General features: G+C 49.0%; 1 protein-coding gene across 7 annotated transcripts in view; it reads right to left on the reverse strand.

Annotated features, from left to right (window-relative positions):
• Positions 1 to 17,898, reverse strand: part of PTPRF (protein tyrosine phosphatase receptor type F) — a 375,785-nt gene that overhangs the window by 50,343 nt on the left and 307,544 nt on the right. For 6 of the 7 annotated variants that reach the window (XM_030226334.2, XM_030226333.2, XM_050977607.1 and 3 more), the window contains 4 exons: positions 12,671 to 12,976; positions 9,628 to 9,821; positions 3,535 to 3,561; positions 1,195 to 1,312 (listed from right to left, as the gene is read on the reverse strand). In XM_030226334.2, coding sequence (XP_030082194.2) covers positions 1,195 to 1,312; positions 3,535 to 3,561; positions 9,628 to 9,821; positions 12,671 to 12,976 — 645 coding nt within the window. The remainder of the gene's footprint in view (positions 1 to 1,194; positions 1,313 to 3,534; positions 3,562 to 9,627; positions 9,822 to 12,670; positions 12,977 to 17,898) is intronic. The other variant, XM_030226335.2, reaches the window with a different exon arrangement.

Raw genomic sequence — 17,898 nt, forward strand, 5'->3', positions numbered from 1 at the left:
CGGTTTTGAAGGTATTTAAGACATATAATTACATTGCCATTACCAGTGCCATCCTCCTTGCACTCATAATACAATGTCTAACAGCAGCTAGTATTAAGGGACACAGTATTTTCAAAGCTGATTCCAAATATTAACCTTAAAATGTGCATCATAACATGGGAAGATCCACTGTGGTTTACAGTACAACACTGGGATGTTTAGGAAGCTCTTCCTGTTTATAGGACAGCTGCAGCAATTTGATGAACAGAAAATACATCATGGCAAGGCACCAGGGAGACAGCATTTGAGATTGTGACAGTGGAAACTACCTCTGGAGCTCCCCATATGCAGTGCGGAGGAGACAGCAAGCTGTTCCTTGTTTAAAAGCACCAGGAACAAATGGTCTCAGCTTGCACAAGCTGCATTCCCATAATAACAACTGGTAAATGCTGTTCCTGTGGCTGGTGTGAGGAAGCAGCAGGATTACTGGTTGTAGGACAGGCTAGTGAGTAGACAAGACAGTGTCAACTAGTTGGTACCACTGCCAAAGGCAAGCTTGACCACACCTGGAGGGAAGTGCCAGACGACTCCTGGGTGCTCCAGCTCCAGGCGCAGGTACGACCTACTGAGACAGCAGAACCAAACCAGCTGGGATCACCAGGACCTAGAAGTTGTGTCTGCAGCACTTCTGTGGCAATTTTGTTGCATTCCAGGTTTTACCATGGCTCTAGGAGCAGCCAGGCTCAGCTATGTAAGCAGTATCAATGGCAGAGGGGAGCTGAGAAGCCCCTCTTAGGAGCCCGCTGTGCCAGGGGCCCTTCCAGGCAGCACTGCAGTCACCACAGGAAGCAAGAAATGGCACTTGCCTAAAGGAACAAGGTGAGGACAGGCCAGGACCCCAAAGCTGAGGGAGAACCTGGACTTTCGGGCTTCCTCTTCCCAGGTCTCTGGACTATACAGATGAGCTCAGACCCCATGAGTTTCACTGCTCTCTTACCAGCCCTGGTAGAGTATCTCCATCAGTTTGCTGCACTTTGCTCAGGTGATCCAATGGCAAAGTCTGTTAAGCATGGACTAGAGATCACAAGGGTTTGTACCTCCGCAGCATCTCCACCCCTCTTGCTTCCTCCTGGCCTTGGCCATGCTCCCCATGCACCTCTTGGGAGGTTTTACCACCACCCCACGAGGCTGTGACACCCTGCTCTCCACACTCACCTGCCCCTGTGGTGGTGATGACTTTGGGCTTGCTGCGGGCACCATCTCCTTTGGTGGTGTAGGCAGCAACTGTGACGGAGTAGGTGGTTTCTGGCAGCAGGCCTCCAATGACTGTCTCCTGGGAGTGCATTCACGAGGCAGAGAGGAGGCAAACGAGAAGAGTAAATGCTTGTTACTGGAGTGAGCCAAAGGAAGGCACCAGGGTCAGTGTCTCCAACAGCAAGACACTGACAACACTCCCTGGCTCACACTCATGCATCGTGCTCAAACACACATGTTGCACAGAGCCAGCAAACAACTGCTGCCACTCCAACAACCACCTGCCTCATTTCAACCCCTGCCTTTAACACTTGGCCTTTCCAGGGACCCACCAGCAACCCGTGTCAGCAGCTCTGCTCTCCCATGGCTTCTGCCAAGAGGGAGATCTGATCCAGATATGGTCCTGTGTGAAAGCTTAGTAAGAGGACTATGGAGCTGTGAACCAGAGCAAAAGCCAGTTCACCTGGCTATGAGAATCTCTTGGAGGATAATTCCAGGGTTTTTAAAGTCGTGTCTTGCAGCAGAGCCGTGGGGAGCACAGGGAGGCAGTGCAGGGGTGGGGGGCCCCGGGCAGGGAGCACCTGCAGCTCCAAGCATTGCGTTCACCCTCCTTGCCAGGCACTGGGTTGCAGGGATGGGACAGGTCAGCGCAAGGCCCTGGCAAGACCTGGAGGGAAAACCTCCATCGTGGGAGGTCTGGGAGGGGGCGGACTCACATGGTGCATCCTTGCAAGCTCTGGCTTCCTCTGGGCAGGAGGAGGGCATGGCTCTGCACTTCAATTTGAGATCAAAGAGAGGAGAACCGCTCCTCCCTCCTGGCCTCCAGCAGCAATGTGACTGGTGCCAAGCCTGGCTGGCCAGGCCTGAGAACGAGTGAGCTCAGCGAGCTCAGCAGCTCCCAGCAGCTTGGGCAGGTACCTCTGAGCAGTGTTCATCTGGGAGTGTCTGGGCCATTAGACTAATAACCCACTGGGTCAGGGAGCAAGAGATGCGCAGGCTGGAGAAGGGGCTGGGCAAGCTTTCGGAACAGAGGCAGTAGCTCCAGGTTAGTTATCTACCCCTTCAGACAAGGCGATGAGCAGAGACGGAGTGGGTAAGTTTGAGCTGCTGAGAACAGGCAGCATGGGCACTGTCAGAAGCTGCTCCAGGGGTCTGACCCCTGCCCGGGGGATCCTTGCCAGCTTGAGGGGTACGAGGGTTGACTGTGGTTGCTCTCAGAGTGCAGCCACTCTCCCATCACTCACTCGCACAAACACCCACGCTATTAAACCTGCTGATTTCCAGTCAGTGCTGCTGGTTCGGGTTACCTGCCCAGGCTTACTCATCAAAATCACCACGTTACCATCGCAGAACCAGCCAGCCCAGAGAAGTATCAACAAGCACCAACAAGAACCCCGCCAAAATCACCGTGTGAACCAGAGTCCGATCCCACTCCGCCCCTGCAGCAGATGGTGTGTGCGGGTGAGTGGACGCGCAGTCCCATCGGTGCCAGGGGACCCGCGGGGAAGCACTCTCACAAAACCTGCAGACTCTGAACGTCCCAAGAGAACTCACTCCTCCCAAACCCATGCAAAGAGAAGTTCTCAGGCAAAAGCATGCCACCAGGAGCACAGCAAGCAAGCTGGGAGGAGGGGAGAGAGACGAGGGATGGATGAAAGAAGGTCTGATTGCATAATGCAAACACAGTGCTGTCATGACAAAGCCACTCCGAGCAAGAATGCTCCGTATAAAGCAGGAGGAGAAATGCATCGTGCTGGGGAAGCTCACAGTAGGGCACGTAATTGAATTGCTGACTCTAAAAAGGTCATTTTCTAGTTTGTTCCTCCAAATTTATATCTCAGAATTATGTGGGGAAAAATTGAATTTAACCGTTTAAATGTGATTGTTTTCTTATTACTATCTGTGTTTCAACCAAAGGTCATGGCTGAGAGTGTAGGTTATTTCTCATGACTATGATCAATGTGGTTTAAAGATTATGTATCTAATTTTACCACATAACTTGGTGGACCAACTACTGCAGGATGAATCTCCTGAGTTGATCACTTGAACCTGCCTAAAACTACATTCCAACAAGCTGGAAATACAGATTATAGGAAATGTCAATTGCTTTTCTGCATTTAGGAGCAATCTAAATGCCAATTTTCTCTGGATTTGCTGCTTGTGGAAGGCTTCACAATATAACTCTCCAGCCTCATTAAGGGAGTGAAAGGAATGTTTTGACAGTACTGTGTCTACAAAATTCACAAATCGATTTACCAAACCCCTCTCTTCCAACCTGGAATACACACAAGTGGTACTTACATGGTCGACGGAGTCCTCAGCTCTCCACTGACGAGGGAGAAAGGAAGGAGGAGAGAAAAATGGAGACACAGAATTTTAAGGGGCAACGTGTAGGAAAGGGATGACAATGACGACAACAGCAGGGGTTAGCAGAACTGGGTTGGGGGAATTACAACACTTATACACAGAGAATCACTTGACACAGGCTGTGCCAAGGGAAGAAATGGCATAGAGCAATTTTTGACATGCTGCTAGCCTGAGCAATGAGTCTGAGATCATTCACACAAACAGACAAAGAGCTTCCTTCTCACTTGGGTGAAGAGTCCCCCCTTACTTTTTGTACTTTGCAGTACTTTCCCCTTCTGGCTTAGTTTGCATTTTTCTGCCTCTTCCACGAGCAGAAGCAAGAAGGGATAGGTTGTACCAACTAGGCTCTGAGGGTGACTGCTGCCTCACAAGTCACTCACAACAGTTCTGTTGCCTAATCTCCAGTTTCTGTTCTAGTGATCTTCCAGTCACCATCTCTTGTTGAGAACCAAAGACTTCAACACACAAAACAGAGGCACTCTCTGCAGGGAAGCACCAATACAGCATTTCTAGAGCTTCTTTTTCCTGTAGCATTTGCAAAATGCTCTGGGGACTTCAGAAAACCGAAAAGTGCCATCTGTCATCAGCAGTGCAAGAGAAGCTGAGATCTCACACAGAGCTTCACACTAAGCTGCTCCTCTCCAACAGTGGTGCGTGCCTTGGAGAGAGGTTCAAACTTGTGCACGTACTGAGGAAACAGCTTCTCACTCCCAATTACACAACACCAAATGGCAAACACTCATTTGGCAACAGCAACCCTGCAGGGAAAGCTTCTAGACAAACTAATCCCCACCAAAAGCTCACATGGATTGCTGGCCATGGCAGTTCAATACAGGCTCTGAACTCTTTTGGCTGGATTTGGGGCTGTAGGGCATCAAAGCTGCATTGGGGTGGTGAGACAGTAGAGCCTGGCTGCTGCCACGCATGCCCACAGCAGTGCTCTTTGTGGTTGGTGCTCCAAAGGAAGGCTTGCAGAGATCACACAGAACTCTCTCAGCCAACGTGATGTGTTACAGCTCACGTTACTAAATCTGCCTGGGGGAAGCACCAGCCCATGGGTTCAAGCATAGAGATGAAAGTGAAGATAGGTATTATTGCCCCTGATTCACAGTGTGAGACCTAGCAAACCTTGCTTCTGAGCCTGACCTGCCAGCTGTGAAACTGCTCAGATACCAACTTCCTCAGGACCCTGGGAAGCTCAGCTAACACTGCTGAAGAGTTTGGAAACCTGCAAGTGCAACAGAAGCACTAAAGGGCATCAAAGATACAAGTTGCCTTTTGAACTCAGGCTATTTGAGGTGGCTTTCGAGGGCTGCAGCCTATCACATGGCATAGTACTCACCTCAGCAGCAAAACCTGGCATACTTTCAAAATATTTGCTATTTTATTCTCTAAATTCAGAGAGAATAAGCTGTTGGAGAAATGTTTCACTAAGATTTTATTATAGTTCACTTATTAGATGCCATGAGACTGCCGTACAATTATTCCCTAAACCATCCTAACAGTAAATTTCAGCAAAGAGGTCAAGTTTCCCCTGCATACTTTTTATAAAGCCAAGACTCTCACTAAGTATTATGGTCACTAAAGGCTCTCTCTCCACACACACCTCTGTACCATTTCCATGGCTGCACACTCCGCTGGATCCAAGTCATTGCTGTTCATGTCCCACCATGCCAGCCTCTCCACACCATGGTCAGCAGCCAGGCACTCCTCCCTGCTGATCTAAAAGCTGACAGAAGCCCTGCCATAGCAAGGATCGCAGGCCTGTTACTCACTTCTCCTACAAAAACATGTCCCTGGTGGGTGGAAGCCACATGGCTGGGGACACCCAGCCTGCCTCCATGTAGCTGCAGGAGCAGAAAGTGACACCTCAGTGCAAGGAACAACAGAGCAGAGCTGGGCTCAGGAGGCCTCTCACACCATAGCAGGGAGTTTATCATGTCCTAGGATTTTAAACCGAGTGTTTAACGTTCAAACTCTGTCTGCTCTAATGTTTCAGTGGACTTTAATCTTGCATTAGATCAGAGTGCAAAGAAATGCCTTGAGATCTGTGCTGGAGTAACAACTGTGAAAAGCCAGGCCTGCATAAATACCTTGGCAGAAATTCAGTTTCGTTACAAAAATTTAATCTACAGATCAAAACATTTCCTTCCTTAAACTAGCTCAATTGCTTCTTAACTGTTTAAGGTTGGTCAGTAAGACAAATTGATCTGAAAAGCCCAGGAGCAGTCATAAAAAGAACTGAGAGAAGGCTGTGTGCATGAGGCAGGATGGCTCTGGGAAGTGCTAAAGCTAACAGTGTGTATTTATGGCAGCTGCAATGCTTTAATGTTTCATTTTACACTTCAACACAGCATAGTCATGTCTCACCAGGGAACGGCCGTTTTCCCTGACCAAGGCTCTTGCAAAAGACAGATTCAAGCCCTCAACAGTCCCAGCTACAGGAAGCCAATATTGGTTTTCCTGCAGATCCTTCTCTCTTCTTCAGTGACTGGGGTGCAATTGTGGAACTCCAGTCATAAACTCAGTTACTTGGTCAATGAGATGCAGAGGGGTCTGAGGGTACCAGAACTTCATCTTGGGCACTTCACTGAAGTGCCTCTTGGATGATGCCTTACAGTTTTGTTCCACTTAGGAAGCAGAGAATGCCACCTCCATGCCAGACTCCACCTAGACAAGTACACATATATGAGATGTTCCAAGTACATTCAAAGAAAGGTCCTTGACTATCATGCCATGAAAGAGGGAGGTTGTAAATTCCTGTGTTGTGCCTGGGGTAGGTACTGCTCAAGGAGAATTGAAGTCTCTGCTTTCTCCTTTGATCTCAATCCAATAGCTTGAAGTGATTGCCATTTCTTCTTCCTGCTCTTCTGGAGCATGCTGGTGGGATGTGCACTTAGTTTGCATGCTGGTTGGTGAAGTGCTGCCTGCAGAGACCACACCACCCTCCTGTGAGCCTGCAGCCCTTCTTGTGGGCAGCACATATCTCTCCTGTGCCATGACTGTTTGCACAGCAGGAGGAGAAGGTGGCAGGAAACTCTTCTCCACAAAGCCTGACCTCTGTGTACCCAGCTGTTCCCAGCCAGCCCTGCAAAGCTGTTTGGGCAGGGTTAAAGCCCACTGCCCCTCCTAACATCCAGCAGCTGCCCAAGATTGGAGACCAAGGAAATGAGTTGGGCCCCTGTCAAGCTTAATGCTCCTTTCAAAAGTCCACTCTTGGTGCTTTATCCAAGACCCAGGGCACAGAGATCAATCTTCTGCTATTGCCCATGGGACCCGGCTGAGCTGTGACAGGCACGGGCCAGGCAAGAGATGCTGCAGGTACCTGATCCAGCTCTGCAGCTGCACAACCCTGGGAGCCCCTCCACAGGGTAGGGTCACATTTGCTTGTCCATCAGGCTGTCAGTAGGAGGTGAGAGCTCAGACTGGAAGGCACACAGAATCCTGACAGAGGTAATCAGTCACAGGCACAGCCACAGAGGGGAGGGAGAGGCCTCAGCTCCATCACAGGACCTTCTTAACAACTGATTACTCTGCCGAGGCAGGAGGCTGTAAAATAAAATGTGATCTCTCCAGCACCAGGGCCCCCACGTCTCTGCTGATGTTTCAGTCCTTTCCGCTCAAACGGTTTTGAAAGCTCCGAATCCATATTATCTGCATAGCTAACATCTCCGTTCCCTTGCCTTTTTCCTTTCATCTTCGTTTACTCTCTTTCCATTTCTCATCTTCAATAAGGAAAAATCATGAGTCAGCTTTAGTATCAGTGTCTTCACACTGTCTGCAGGCAGAAGATTATGTGGTACATACCTACTCAAAGCAGCAGACAGCCTGGCTAGGAAGGAGGAGGGGCTCTGCCTACCTGTCCAGAGATTTTCTTCTCTGACCCCAAGACTTTCAATTCATATAATTCTCTCCCTGTGCACTGGTACAAATGTTTGTGAGTGTTTATGAGTACTGAACTGTGGCCATCTTCATCCTATGACCTTCAGGGGCAGGTTTTCCAGTGTATGTTTTTGTTTTCTTTCATAGAAGATGACTCTTCCAGGACTACTCGTTAAAGTTTCGTCTGGCTGCTTGCAAAGACACGCTCTGCTGTACTGAAAGATGGCAGCTCTTACAGAGTTCTTCAGCATCTGGAGCAGATGTATTTCATCACATGCACAGGTCATGCCTGGCTTCTCACTCTTTTGGGAAATAGAGATCTCTTCTGCCAAGTCAGTGAAACCTCCTCCCTGCAGGGTCACCATTAGTTTATCCCAAGAGTGACATGACTCTTTCAGAGCAGAGGTTTCTCTGCAGCTGTGATTTCACTTCCAAAAATTACAGTGGATGAGTTCACCACCATACACAGCAGGAAAAAATATCACAGAAATCAAGAACTTTCCCACATAAATTCACCAAATATGGAAGAGTGACAAATGGCCTGAGAGGCCAGGAAACTTCAAGGAACTTGCCTCCTTGATGCACACATTGAAACTAATGCAAAATCCAGCACTCCTTCAAAAGTTTCTGGCTCTGGCATCCTCATTCTGCACATCAGCATGGGATGTCTCTCTCTGAAATGTATGAGTAAGGAGTGAAAGCAGAACTGGCTGGGCAAGCATAAAATATTTGAAAACACCAAGAAGAAAAACATTGCCAACTTCGCCCACCTACACTTGGGACCAACCCATTAACTACAAACTCCAGTTGAACAACACAGCCTCAATTGTCCTAACAACACAGAAGATTATATCCTACTGGCATAAGTAAAGGGCAGTAAGCAGCTTCTCTAACTATTAAAACAAAGCTACATCTGAAACATAACCAGAGATGTGCTCCAGACAACACTGCAAGGACCCTCAAAGTAGTTTCTGTCTTTAAACTTTTCCCCTTCCATATTATTACTGAATTTTCTCCTTCAGAATATGAACGGGGACTAAAGCTGCCTCTGTGCACTGCACTCCCCACTGACAAAACATAAATGATTCACAGCTGCATTCAGGAGACAGATCAATTAATCGTTGCAGCTCTCCAGTATTTATACAGGGCATCATTCAAGCAAGCCAGCTCTGAATCGATTCCTTGTTGCTTCCAACAGCAGCAGATCCTGTTCTTCATTTATACGATTATCTTAGTTGAGAACAGCGTGGGTCATCCAGGATGAAGGACCCCTGCTCCAAAGAAGAGTTGTATTTCATTGCACACAGGGCACCAAAAACTTCCCTGGACTTTGGGAAAGAGGCAAGCAACTATGCATTCCTGGGCTGTGCAGAGTGCACAGCTGTGCCTGGAGCAGTGTGAGGGAAGGGGGCTGCAGCTCACAGCCAGTGAGGTATCCATGAGATGGCCTAAATATGAACAGATTGTTGTGTGGGGATTGCAGAGGACCAAGTAATTTACAGGGAATGTGGGCCTCTACCTCGTTGTTTTCTTCCTCCCCAGCCTTTACCGGACTAAGCTGGCTTCTCCTACAGTTTGGTTTCCAGAAGCAATGCAACACCAAGTCCCTGCCCTGCAAAAGCAGGAGGGAGGGGAGGTTTTGCTGAGCCAGGATTACTGTTCTGCCTGGCATGCTGTGCCCACACAGGGGTGCAGAGCCACCCATGCACCCTACAAGCAGGCAGCACCCAGGAGGATGCTATCAAGAAAGACACTTTGCCCTGAACATACTCAGTATCACAAAAGAAACAGACTCAAGGCTTATTTAAAACTTTCTGACCATTTGTAAATGGACAGACAAAGCACAGTTTGCCCTAGGTGGAGTCTGAACAAGATGTGGCAGGCGGAGAGGTTTGTATCACAGAAGGGGTGAGAGAGAAACATCATCCAATACATCACCTTTTCTACAGTAATCCTTCCCTGATTAAACTTTTTACCCCTGTTTAAGCCACAGTTTAAGGATAAACTGCTTGCCTTGCTCAGCCAGGCTGAGTCCCACACTCTGGAGCTGCAACACGAGGCCAAGAAATACTTGGACCCAGCCAGCCTGCCCTCTGCAGAGAGGGAAGGAGCCATGCCCACCATCTGGTGGTCCCCACACTGTACCTGTGCTTCTGACAGCATGACGTCCTTGATCACTGGCTGCCCTCGGGGCTCGTTGTTTTCCAGTTTCACATAGGTAACCTGATACCCGCGGATCTGCCCATGCTGCTTGTTGGAGATGGGCAGCTTCCAGCTCACCCGGATGGCAGTCGAGTTCACAGACTCCACCTCCACCTTTCGCGGTGGGGCACTGGGCACTGCAACACACACGGGAGAACAGTTAGCAGGCACCACACAACCACTGCCACTACCTCTCACTCCTTTGCTATCTTTCCCCCCATCTCACTGCCAGGACGTGGTGCAAGCTTCCTGTACCTGCCCAGGACATCACACTGCAGTCTTTCAGCAAGACCACATCCCTGACCCCTTCTCTTTTGCTACTCTCAGTAAGAAAGAGTGTAATTGTGATATGCAGGAGCATCCCTAATGAAAGCCATTGTGCTGAATCAGACCCAAGATCCTCTCTCCCTCTCACCTCCAGCAGTAGGGAAGCAAGGAAGAATAGAAGAATACAGCAGAATATAAAGACTATGGTGACCCCCTGCAGCTCAGGATGCCCTGGGCACAGGCAGGGGTTTTAAAGCCTTCTTAGCATCTTGCCTGACACACCACCTCCCATCTAAAGGAAGTCCAACAGCCCCAGGTAGCATGACTGGGTGCTGAGCCTCTTTTGCAGGGAGCCTTGGTACCTGCCACCAGCCAGAGCACACACATGCTCTTCCCCTGTGACAGTGAGAGGTTAATGAAGGGGAAAAGCACCATCCTAAAACAATAACCCAGAGCTCAGAGACAGCAGTCACTGAACTCAGCCAGATAAAGGGGCCTGTGGGGATTGTGACAGCTCTGGGGACTGTATTTCATGCACGGCTAGCTCAATGCTTTTTGATAATAAAATGAAAAATTACACTGCCCAGAAAATATCAATTTTCTTGCAAGGTGAGGCCCGTTTAAAAATGTATTTATACCCTATTTACCATTTGGAAAAATTACCTCCTTATTATATTTTGCTCCTGCATTGACTGTGACAAAAATGTCAATTCTAAAAAATTAGCTTCTCAGTTGCTCCTGGAAAGCTCCTTCTGGCTGAAGCAGCTGGGAGTAGAGGTGTGCACTCTCTGTGGAGGATACTGACGCTACCCAAGTGCCCAGCACTAAGTGAAGGACCTGGGCTCCATCCTATCACCTCACCTGCAGGACCCTTTTCACCTTTCACTGCCCTGGGAAAATCTGGAGGTTTGGAACCTCATATGCCCCAATTCTCAACACAGCAAGAAATCAGTATTAGATAATTAGGGATGGATACCTGACAAGCAGACATAATGAGTATTGCTATTTCAACCAACTAAATGGGAAGAAACAGTCACCCAGCAGGTAAGCACAGTTCTTAAGCTGCAGGGCAATTCATTTTTTTCCCCCAGATGTCCTTCGTAATTGTAGATAATTTAATAAAATACAGAAAGGAGGAACAGAGCATTTTAGCACCAAGAGGCCAAGGTGTGGGAAGGGTGGGGGCTGTGCTTGAGCAGTTACCCCCTTCTGCCTGGAGCAGCCTATGCTGTAATCCACAATTCACTTAGTGCAGTGACCTTGCACAAGCCACAGGGCTCTCCTGCCCTGGCAAGACACCTGCCCACACACACAGCTGGGAGTCCAAGTGGAAAACAAGATCCTCCCTGAGAGCCAGACAGAAGCCGTGTGTCAAGCTCTGCTGGCACGGGAAGGCGGGAGGCCTTGGCAGGACATGATATGGGGATGTTGCACGGACACAAAAAGATGTGAATATGAGCACACCACAGTGTTTTGAGGAACTCTGTCCTGCCCCACTATGGGAAGCATGTGCTGCATCTGAGATCCAAACAGGGAAAGTTCAATTTGTTTTCAGAACACAGTTTAGCATTTCTCATTGCTTCATCATGGGTATCTACTGAGCATCAGCATGTCAGAGGAATATAAAATCGCTCCTGACAGCTAAGCTGGAATGTCCAACCATGGTGCCCAAAATCTAACTGAGAGAGCTTGTTGCGACATTTCTGGGGTAACAGCTTCCCCTGGGCTACAATTCTGCTGAATGAGAACTGAAGCAAACAATACAGGCAGCAGGACACACACAGATGTGTTTGCCAGCCCAGGAATGCAGTCAGCAAGCATTCCCAGACGCCACTTTCAGAGCCATGGAGACATGGGGGACAGTGGCAGCCCATTTAGGGAAACTGTAACATGTCTGGTTTCAATTTCCTACACTGACTGGGTAATGCAGAGATCACGCTTTCTTTGCCTGGACGCTCCATCTCCTTCTTCTCCCATTAAATCTGCAGCTTTCTTGGGTCAGCACGAAACCACGGGAGCTCCTACTGTCACCCTGAGCCCTGGCACTTTCAAAGGAAATGGCTTAAATCATGATGACATAACTGACAGCCCTGCTAATACAAAGCAATTTCTCTTTAAAGCTGTCGTATCCAGTAAAGTGCTCTGTACGTGCGCTATTCTGACTCTTGAGGGGAAGAGAAGCTTTATATAAGCTGTGGCTTGCCTGGAAGCTGGAGCAGGAAGCAGCTTTACTGCAGTATCTACAACTTTCAAATGGATTGCTTTCCCCCTCTTTAGTTTGCTGGATTTCAGGTCAACAAGTAAACTTTAAGTCCTGATCTCATAAGAGAAGCCTTTGGCTGGGAGAGCTCATTCTACCTTCAATAAAAATGAATCCACCACCACCACCCACTATAAACCACAATAGAAAGCAGAGCAATGCTTCTCTGCATGCACAGGAAGCACTGCTGAACAAATACGACCCCGAAGGACCACGATGAGATATCTGACACAACCTGGAGTCAGAACACGGGCCAGAAAAGCAATTCCCCAACCCCACTCCAGGGCAACTGTTGAGATCTGCTGCCTGGAGCACTGCTCCTGACACTCTCTGGTCCTGCTTGAAAGCCGCTCCCAGGTCAAAGTCCCTCCTCCCTTTCTCCCCCTTTCCAGCAACTGATTTGGCAGAGTCCTGGTTAACCCCTGGCAGTAGCTGAAGGAGTTGTTCAGTAACACCTACCATCCTCGTCAGTGCGCACGTGCACGGGGATGCTCTCCGGTCCTGGCCCCACATCGGTGTGAGCCCTTACCCACACCTTGTATTCTGTCCATTTCTCCAGGTCCTTGATCTCCCAGCTGGAATGCTCCCGTCCAATGCCATCCACCACATGCTTGGTGTTGTCATCTCCTTCCACTGCCTGGTAGGCAATGGAGTACTGGGTGATGAGCCCATTGCGGCTCTGGGCGGGCGGTGGCACCCAACTTACCCGGATGGTGGTGGAGCTGGTGCTTACACACTCGACTTCTTGGGGTGGGGCGGAGGGGGCTGGGGATAAATAAATGAAGTGGGGAGATGAAGGGAAATGAATGGAAGGACAAACCAAAATGCACAGGGAACTTTTACCCAGCCAACGGAGCACTGAACACACATGTGGACAACTGCCTGCCATCCTCACAGATCATTAAAGATGGCACTAGGGGGGCAATTTTTATTTGAAGGCCAGATGAACAGCATGGAGATGGAAGTGCTGTTCTGCATCAGAGAACATCTCTTCCCAAAGCAGTTCTGGACACTCATTTTACCAAACACAACAAATGGCAGTAATGAAGGCGGGGCATGCGGAGGGTGCGAGAGAGAGACTGGTAGGGACAAGAAAGATGCTTTCAGTGAAGATCTGAAGCAGATGGAAACCAGAAGAGGTAGGAAGCTGCAGAAGGCAAGAGTGGCAGAAGGGAAACTCACACACCAGATTGTAGGAAGGCTTGTGAAAACTCACTCCTAGACAAGTGGAGGAAACAAAAGTTGATAAGGAAAGGAGGCGACTGAGGTTGGAGGAAGTTTGTCCTGGCAGGGTTTAAAATCATGACCATCAGCTGTATGCTGCATCCTAACCAGGTGGGGCCAGGCACCATGCAGGAACAAGAGATAATGTGGTTGTGCTGCTTTGCACAAATCCCTGGATCTGGGACTGACTGCTTCATGCCTGCCTCACTGGTTACCTGCCTCAGTAACTTCCTGGCCTATGGATTTGTACAGTGGAAAGTAAGCAGGTCTTGCCCCTGTCCCAGGCAAAAAAAGCACCTGCAGTTTGCATTAACTTCTAAGCCCTGGCAATGTTATCTGTCCACAGGAGGAGGAATGGGATCCAGGCAACAGTTGCTTCTCATTGGGATCACTGGGAGAGAAGTCTCTCCACACAGCACACTGGGGAAGAGCAGTAAAACAAATGTGGGTGGGAGAAGAGAGATCAGGAAAGGGGAGATGATCTGGACAAAGCAAAGCATCTTTAGGACATCTGCCTGGTTCATTCCCTTCTCCAGCCTTGCAGAACTGCTGTCTGGTTGGTTGCACCAGGGCTCTGGCAGCATGGCAGCCCTCTCACGGCAGCATCAGCCCCCTGTCATTTGGCCTCACTGCCCTGGGATGCTGCAGACAGCATGCCTGCACAGAAGGCAAGAGCGGAAATCTGGAGAAGGAAAGGAGCCCACATAGTCAGGGAAGGAACAAGGGAGATGGCTCCATCCCTGGGTGCTCATCCAGAAGGAAACTCTGCCCTAAGCAGAGGGGGCAGGCCATCATCACAAAACAAAACAAAAAAAAAACCAAAAAAAAAAAAAAAAAAAAACAAAAAAAACCAAAAAAAAAAAAAAAATGCACACTGCTGCTCTAAGACTGGAAAGCTGCATGGACAAGCATAATGGAGTACAAAGTATCCTGCTTTGCCATGGCAGGTGAAAGACAGCTTCCATTCTTCACTGCATCCGGAAACATAGAAATGCCTGAAAAAAGACTGCTGCCCTCCCCTATGCTTCAGTCCTTGCAGCCACCAGCCTTGCAGGGGCACAACCCTGTCTGCTCACGGCTGAACACAACCTACATCACTCCACATGGCAGCAAGGACCTCAGGTAATTCAAGCACTCAGCAATGGTGCCTTAGCTTTGCTGGGCACAGGTTGGCAGTGGCAGAAGATCTGGGAAAGCAGAGGGCAGCAGGACCCCCCCAGTGCCACCGGTGACCTCTACTTGCTGGGAACAAGGCCCACTTGCTTGCAGAAACAGCTGCAGAATGCATGTAACTTTTAATGCCCACTCCTGTGCTCAGAGAGCAGGGAACATTCCTGATGCTTGGGCTCACATGCCTGGAGAGATGAAAGATGAAGGAGAGTGATGGAGCTGCAAGAGACGATGCCTGAGCAGTCAGGCTGCTGCTCTGGGAGCTACATTGGAGGAAAGAGAAGTCAAAGCAATGCGTGGAAGCAAACAGTTGCCTATGTGAGTGAGGCAGCACAGGATCAGCCCTGCCATCTGGTATAGTGAAAAGGGAGCAGGGGTAAAAAGTGAATCCTCACACTCTTTTGGGAAATCAGCAGAGAAGTGGCAGGGAAGAGAGTAAGAAGATATAGCACCAAAGCAACACCTACAATGGAGGACATAATGTAGACAAAGTGCCTGGTGGCATCCTCAGACAGGACAGGTGAGACACAAGGGGCTCAGCAAACCTTTCCTTTGCCACTGTCTGCCCTTCACAGAAGAGATGTGCTTTGACAGAACCTCCACAGCTCCCCTTGGCATGCAGCAGTGAGCTTATTCTCCAAAGGTAGCTTTGATGGCAGTGTGGGCAAGTCAAAAGTTGGCTGTTGACTGGGTAAGAGTCACACACATGATGTGCAAGTCAAAAGCTCAAATTAACACTTAAAGAAAGCAAAATAAAACTTGATAACATGAGCAGGATCAACTTAAAATGCACAAGGAGTTGAAGTGTCCCTCCTGGGGCCAGCAAAGAGCAGACTGGGTGGTCAGCATGCACCCACACATGCAGATGTACCCACACACACTGTGCAAACCTCTGCTGCCTCCAGGCTACTCACGACAGCCTCCCCCGACAGCCCACAGCAACTCTGTGCACCATCCAACCCACCTGCTCCTCAGGCTAGGGAAAAGGCAGACTTAGGACCCACCTTAGTATTTCAAGGGAGAACAGCATTTTAATGCCAAGGCCTAATGGGCACAGAGCTGATGCTTCCCTCTTGCATCATTCCTCTTGCCTGAGGCACTCCAGACTCTTGGAAAACTCCCCCGTGCTCCTCAGGCCCTCAAAGCAGCACTGCTTGTACTGTTTGCAGGGTGCCCAGCAACTAAGTGAGCAGCTTAGCAGGAAAGACAACCTAGAAAGCAGCTGCCTGCTCAGGAGATGAGGTCTCAGCTGTGCTGCTGAAGGGTTCAGAAGGGCATTGCCTCCCTCTGGCCTTTCCACACAAGCATGCCCACTACTCCTGAGCAGGGGTGCCACAAGAAAAGCAAGACCAGCATCCTTCTCCAGCCCATTAGTGAGTCACTAGTGATCATGGGCCTCCTACCTTCCCCGTGACTGGTGTGTCAGGGACAGGAATAGAGACTGAAGAGATGCTTTTTGGAAAGCAGGAATCTGACTGCTCCTGCAGTTTGTGTCCCACCTAATGTGTCAAGCTCCATGATCTAACAGCCTTTCTCAGGGTAACCAGATGGAAAAATGCAGGAAGGAGACTAATTTGAAGCTAGGAGCTGTAGTGTTTCTAATTTAGTAAATTCTAAGACCAGAGGGGACCAATTGAACCATCTAATACAAGGTGTTGCCAAGTAAAGACCAATGGATTTCTGCCTGGAAGTTGTGCACTGTGCACACAACTTCTGCCAAGGTAAAGCACACCTTTCTCAAAGACCTACTTGGTTTTGAGTCCCCCAGTACTCAAGGCTCCATCCTGCATTGGGACTGTTCAGACAGTGAGTGGTCTGTCACCCTCACTGAATAGCTCAGCAACTGCCAATGGCTTCTGTCATAGAATAGAGTGGTGTCAGAAATCTATTCAAGCAGGGGCCTGTAAACCAAGACCCAGGTCACTTCTTGGGTCAGTCTAAAGATTCTTAGGTACTTCAGTGTGAGGAGGGCTTCACTGGTCAAACCAAGGTACTCCTGAGGCTAAATGCCAAATCTCTTCCAGCCTATGAGCATTTCTCTGACTAAACAGAAGCCAGAACCAGTCAGCTACTGCACCACTGGCCACTGAAGTGACAACCTTAAAACCAGACTGGTGTGAGATGCCTTGTGAGCAGACAACAGGTAGAGTAGGTCATGATAAGAGTCTGCCTTGACGAGTCCATGAAGCAAGCGTTTCTTACTTGGACTGTTGTGAGACTCTGAAGGACTCATTTATGCATGGAGATGTCTCTGATTAAGTGTGTTCAAGGATAAGAGCATCCACTGATGGAATTAATTTACATGGCAGGAGAATTACTTCAACCTTTGCTATCAATACAAAAGCTATCTGAAACAGGTATACAAATCCCCATATTCAGAATTTGCTCTCAGTGTTCAAATATTTATAACTGCATGATCTGAACCTTTCTCCATTTTCATACCTGCCTATTGTACAGCTCTAAGACATCATTAGCTCAATTAACGAGGAGGAGGAATGCCTGGGACTGGTATGTTAATGAAGCTGAGTTTTCCTCAAAGAGAAGGTCATTCTAAAAGTGAGCATAGCTGTTCTTCCCTGCCAGAGCTCCCTTTCTAATGGCCATCTCACACTCCTGGTTGCTGTGCATGCTGCTGCCCTCCCTGCAGGGAAGGCTGGCTGCCTGTGCCAACTGCTCACTCCACAGAGCAGTAAATCCCAGACAGACGGTGCTAACAGAAATGTCTTTTTCCCCCCTTTTAATGCCCTTTGCATAATGGCAAGCCCAAAAATCGTTAGTGAAAACGAGCTTATCGCAGGGCCCTTTGATAGCCCTAATCTGCTTATGCGCAGCACTTTGAGCTGCCAATCAGAGCAGTGCAAACTCCCGCTCTGTGATCACACAGGGCAGAGCCAGGATGAAAGTGATATTGCCTGGGTCACCTCATTATTGAGCCTCTCTATTAACTCAACTGCAGCTTGCTCTGGTTTCCCCTAGCACTGCAGTCCCAGAAGCAGCAGCCTCACTTGCTCACACAACACTGGCAAACAGCCACTTCCCCAAAATGACTCTTCCAGCTGCCTGACAGCCACAGGCACACCTGGCCTCACAGGATGCCTCACCTTGCAATCAACTGTATGGGTCAGGGATGGACTCCTGTGTAAGCAAGGCAGCTGGAATGGGGAGTGAAGGGGTGAAAATCCAATGGTTTGGAGACAGTCACATTTAGAGCCAAATACCCATATGCTGCCTGTCCAGACAGCTTGCCTGCATGGGAGTAAATTCATAGAGATGCACAAACCCACTCAAATCAA

Source organism: Serinus canaria, chromosome 8 (assembly GCF_022539315.1).
Source record: "Serinus canaria isolate serCan28SL12 chromosome 8, serCan2020, whole genome shotgun sequence".
In the NCBI taxonomy this organism is placed as follows: domain Eukaryota; kingdom Metazoa; phylum Chordata; class Aves; order Passeriformes; family Fringillidae; genus Serinus; species Serinus canaria.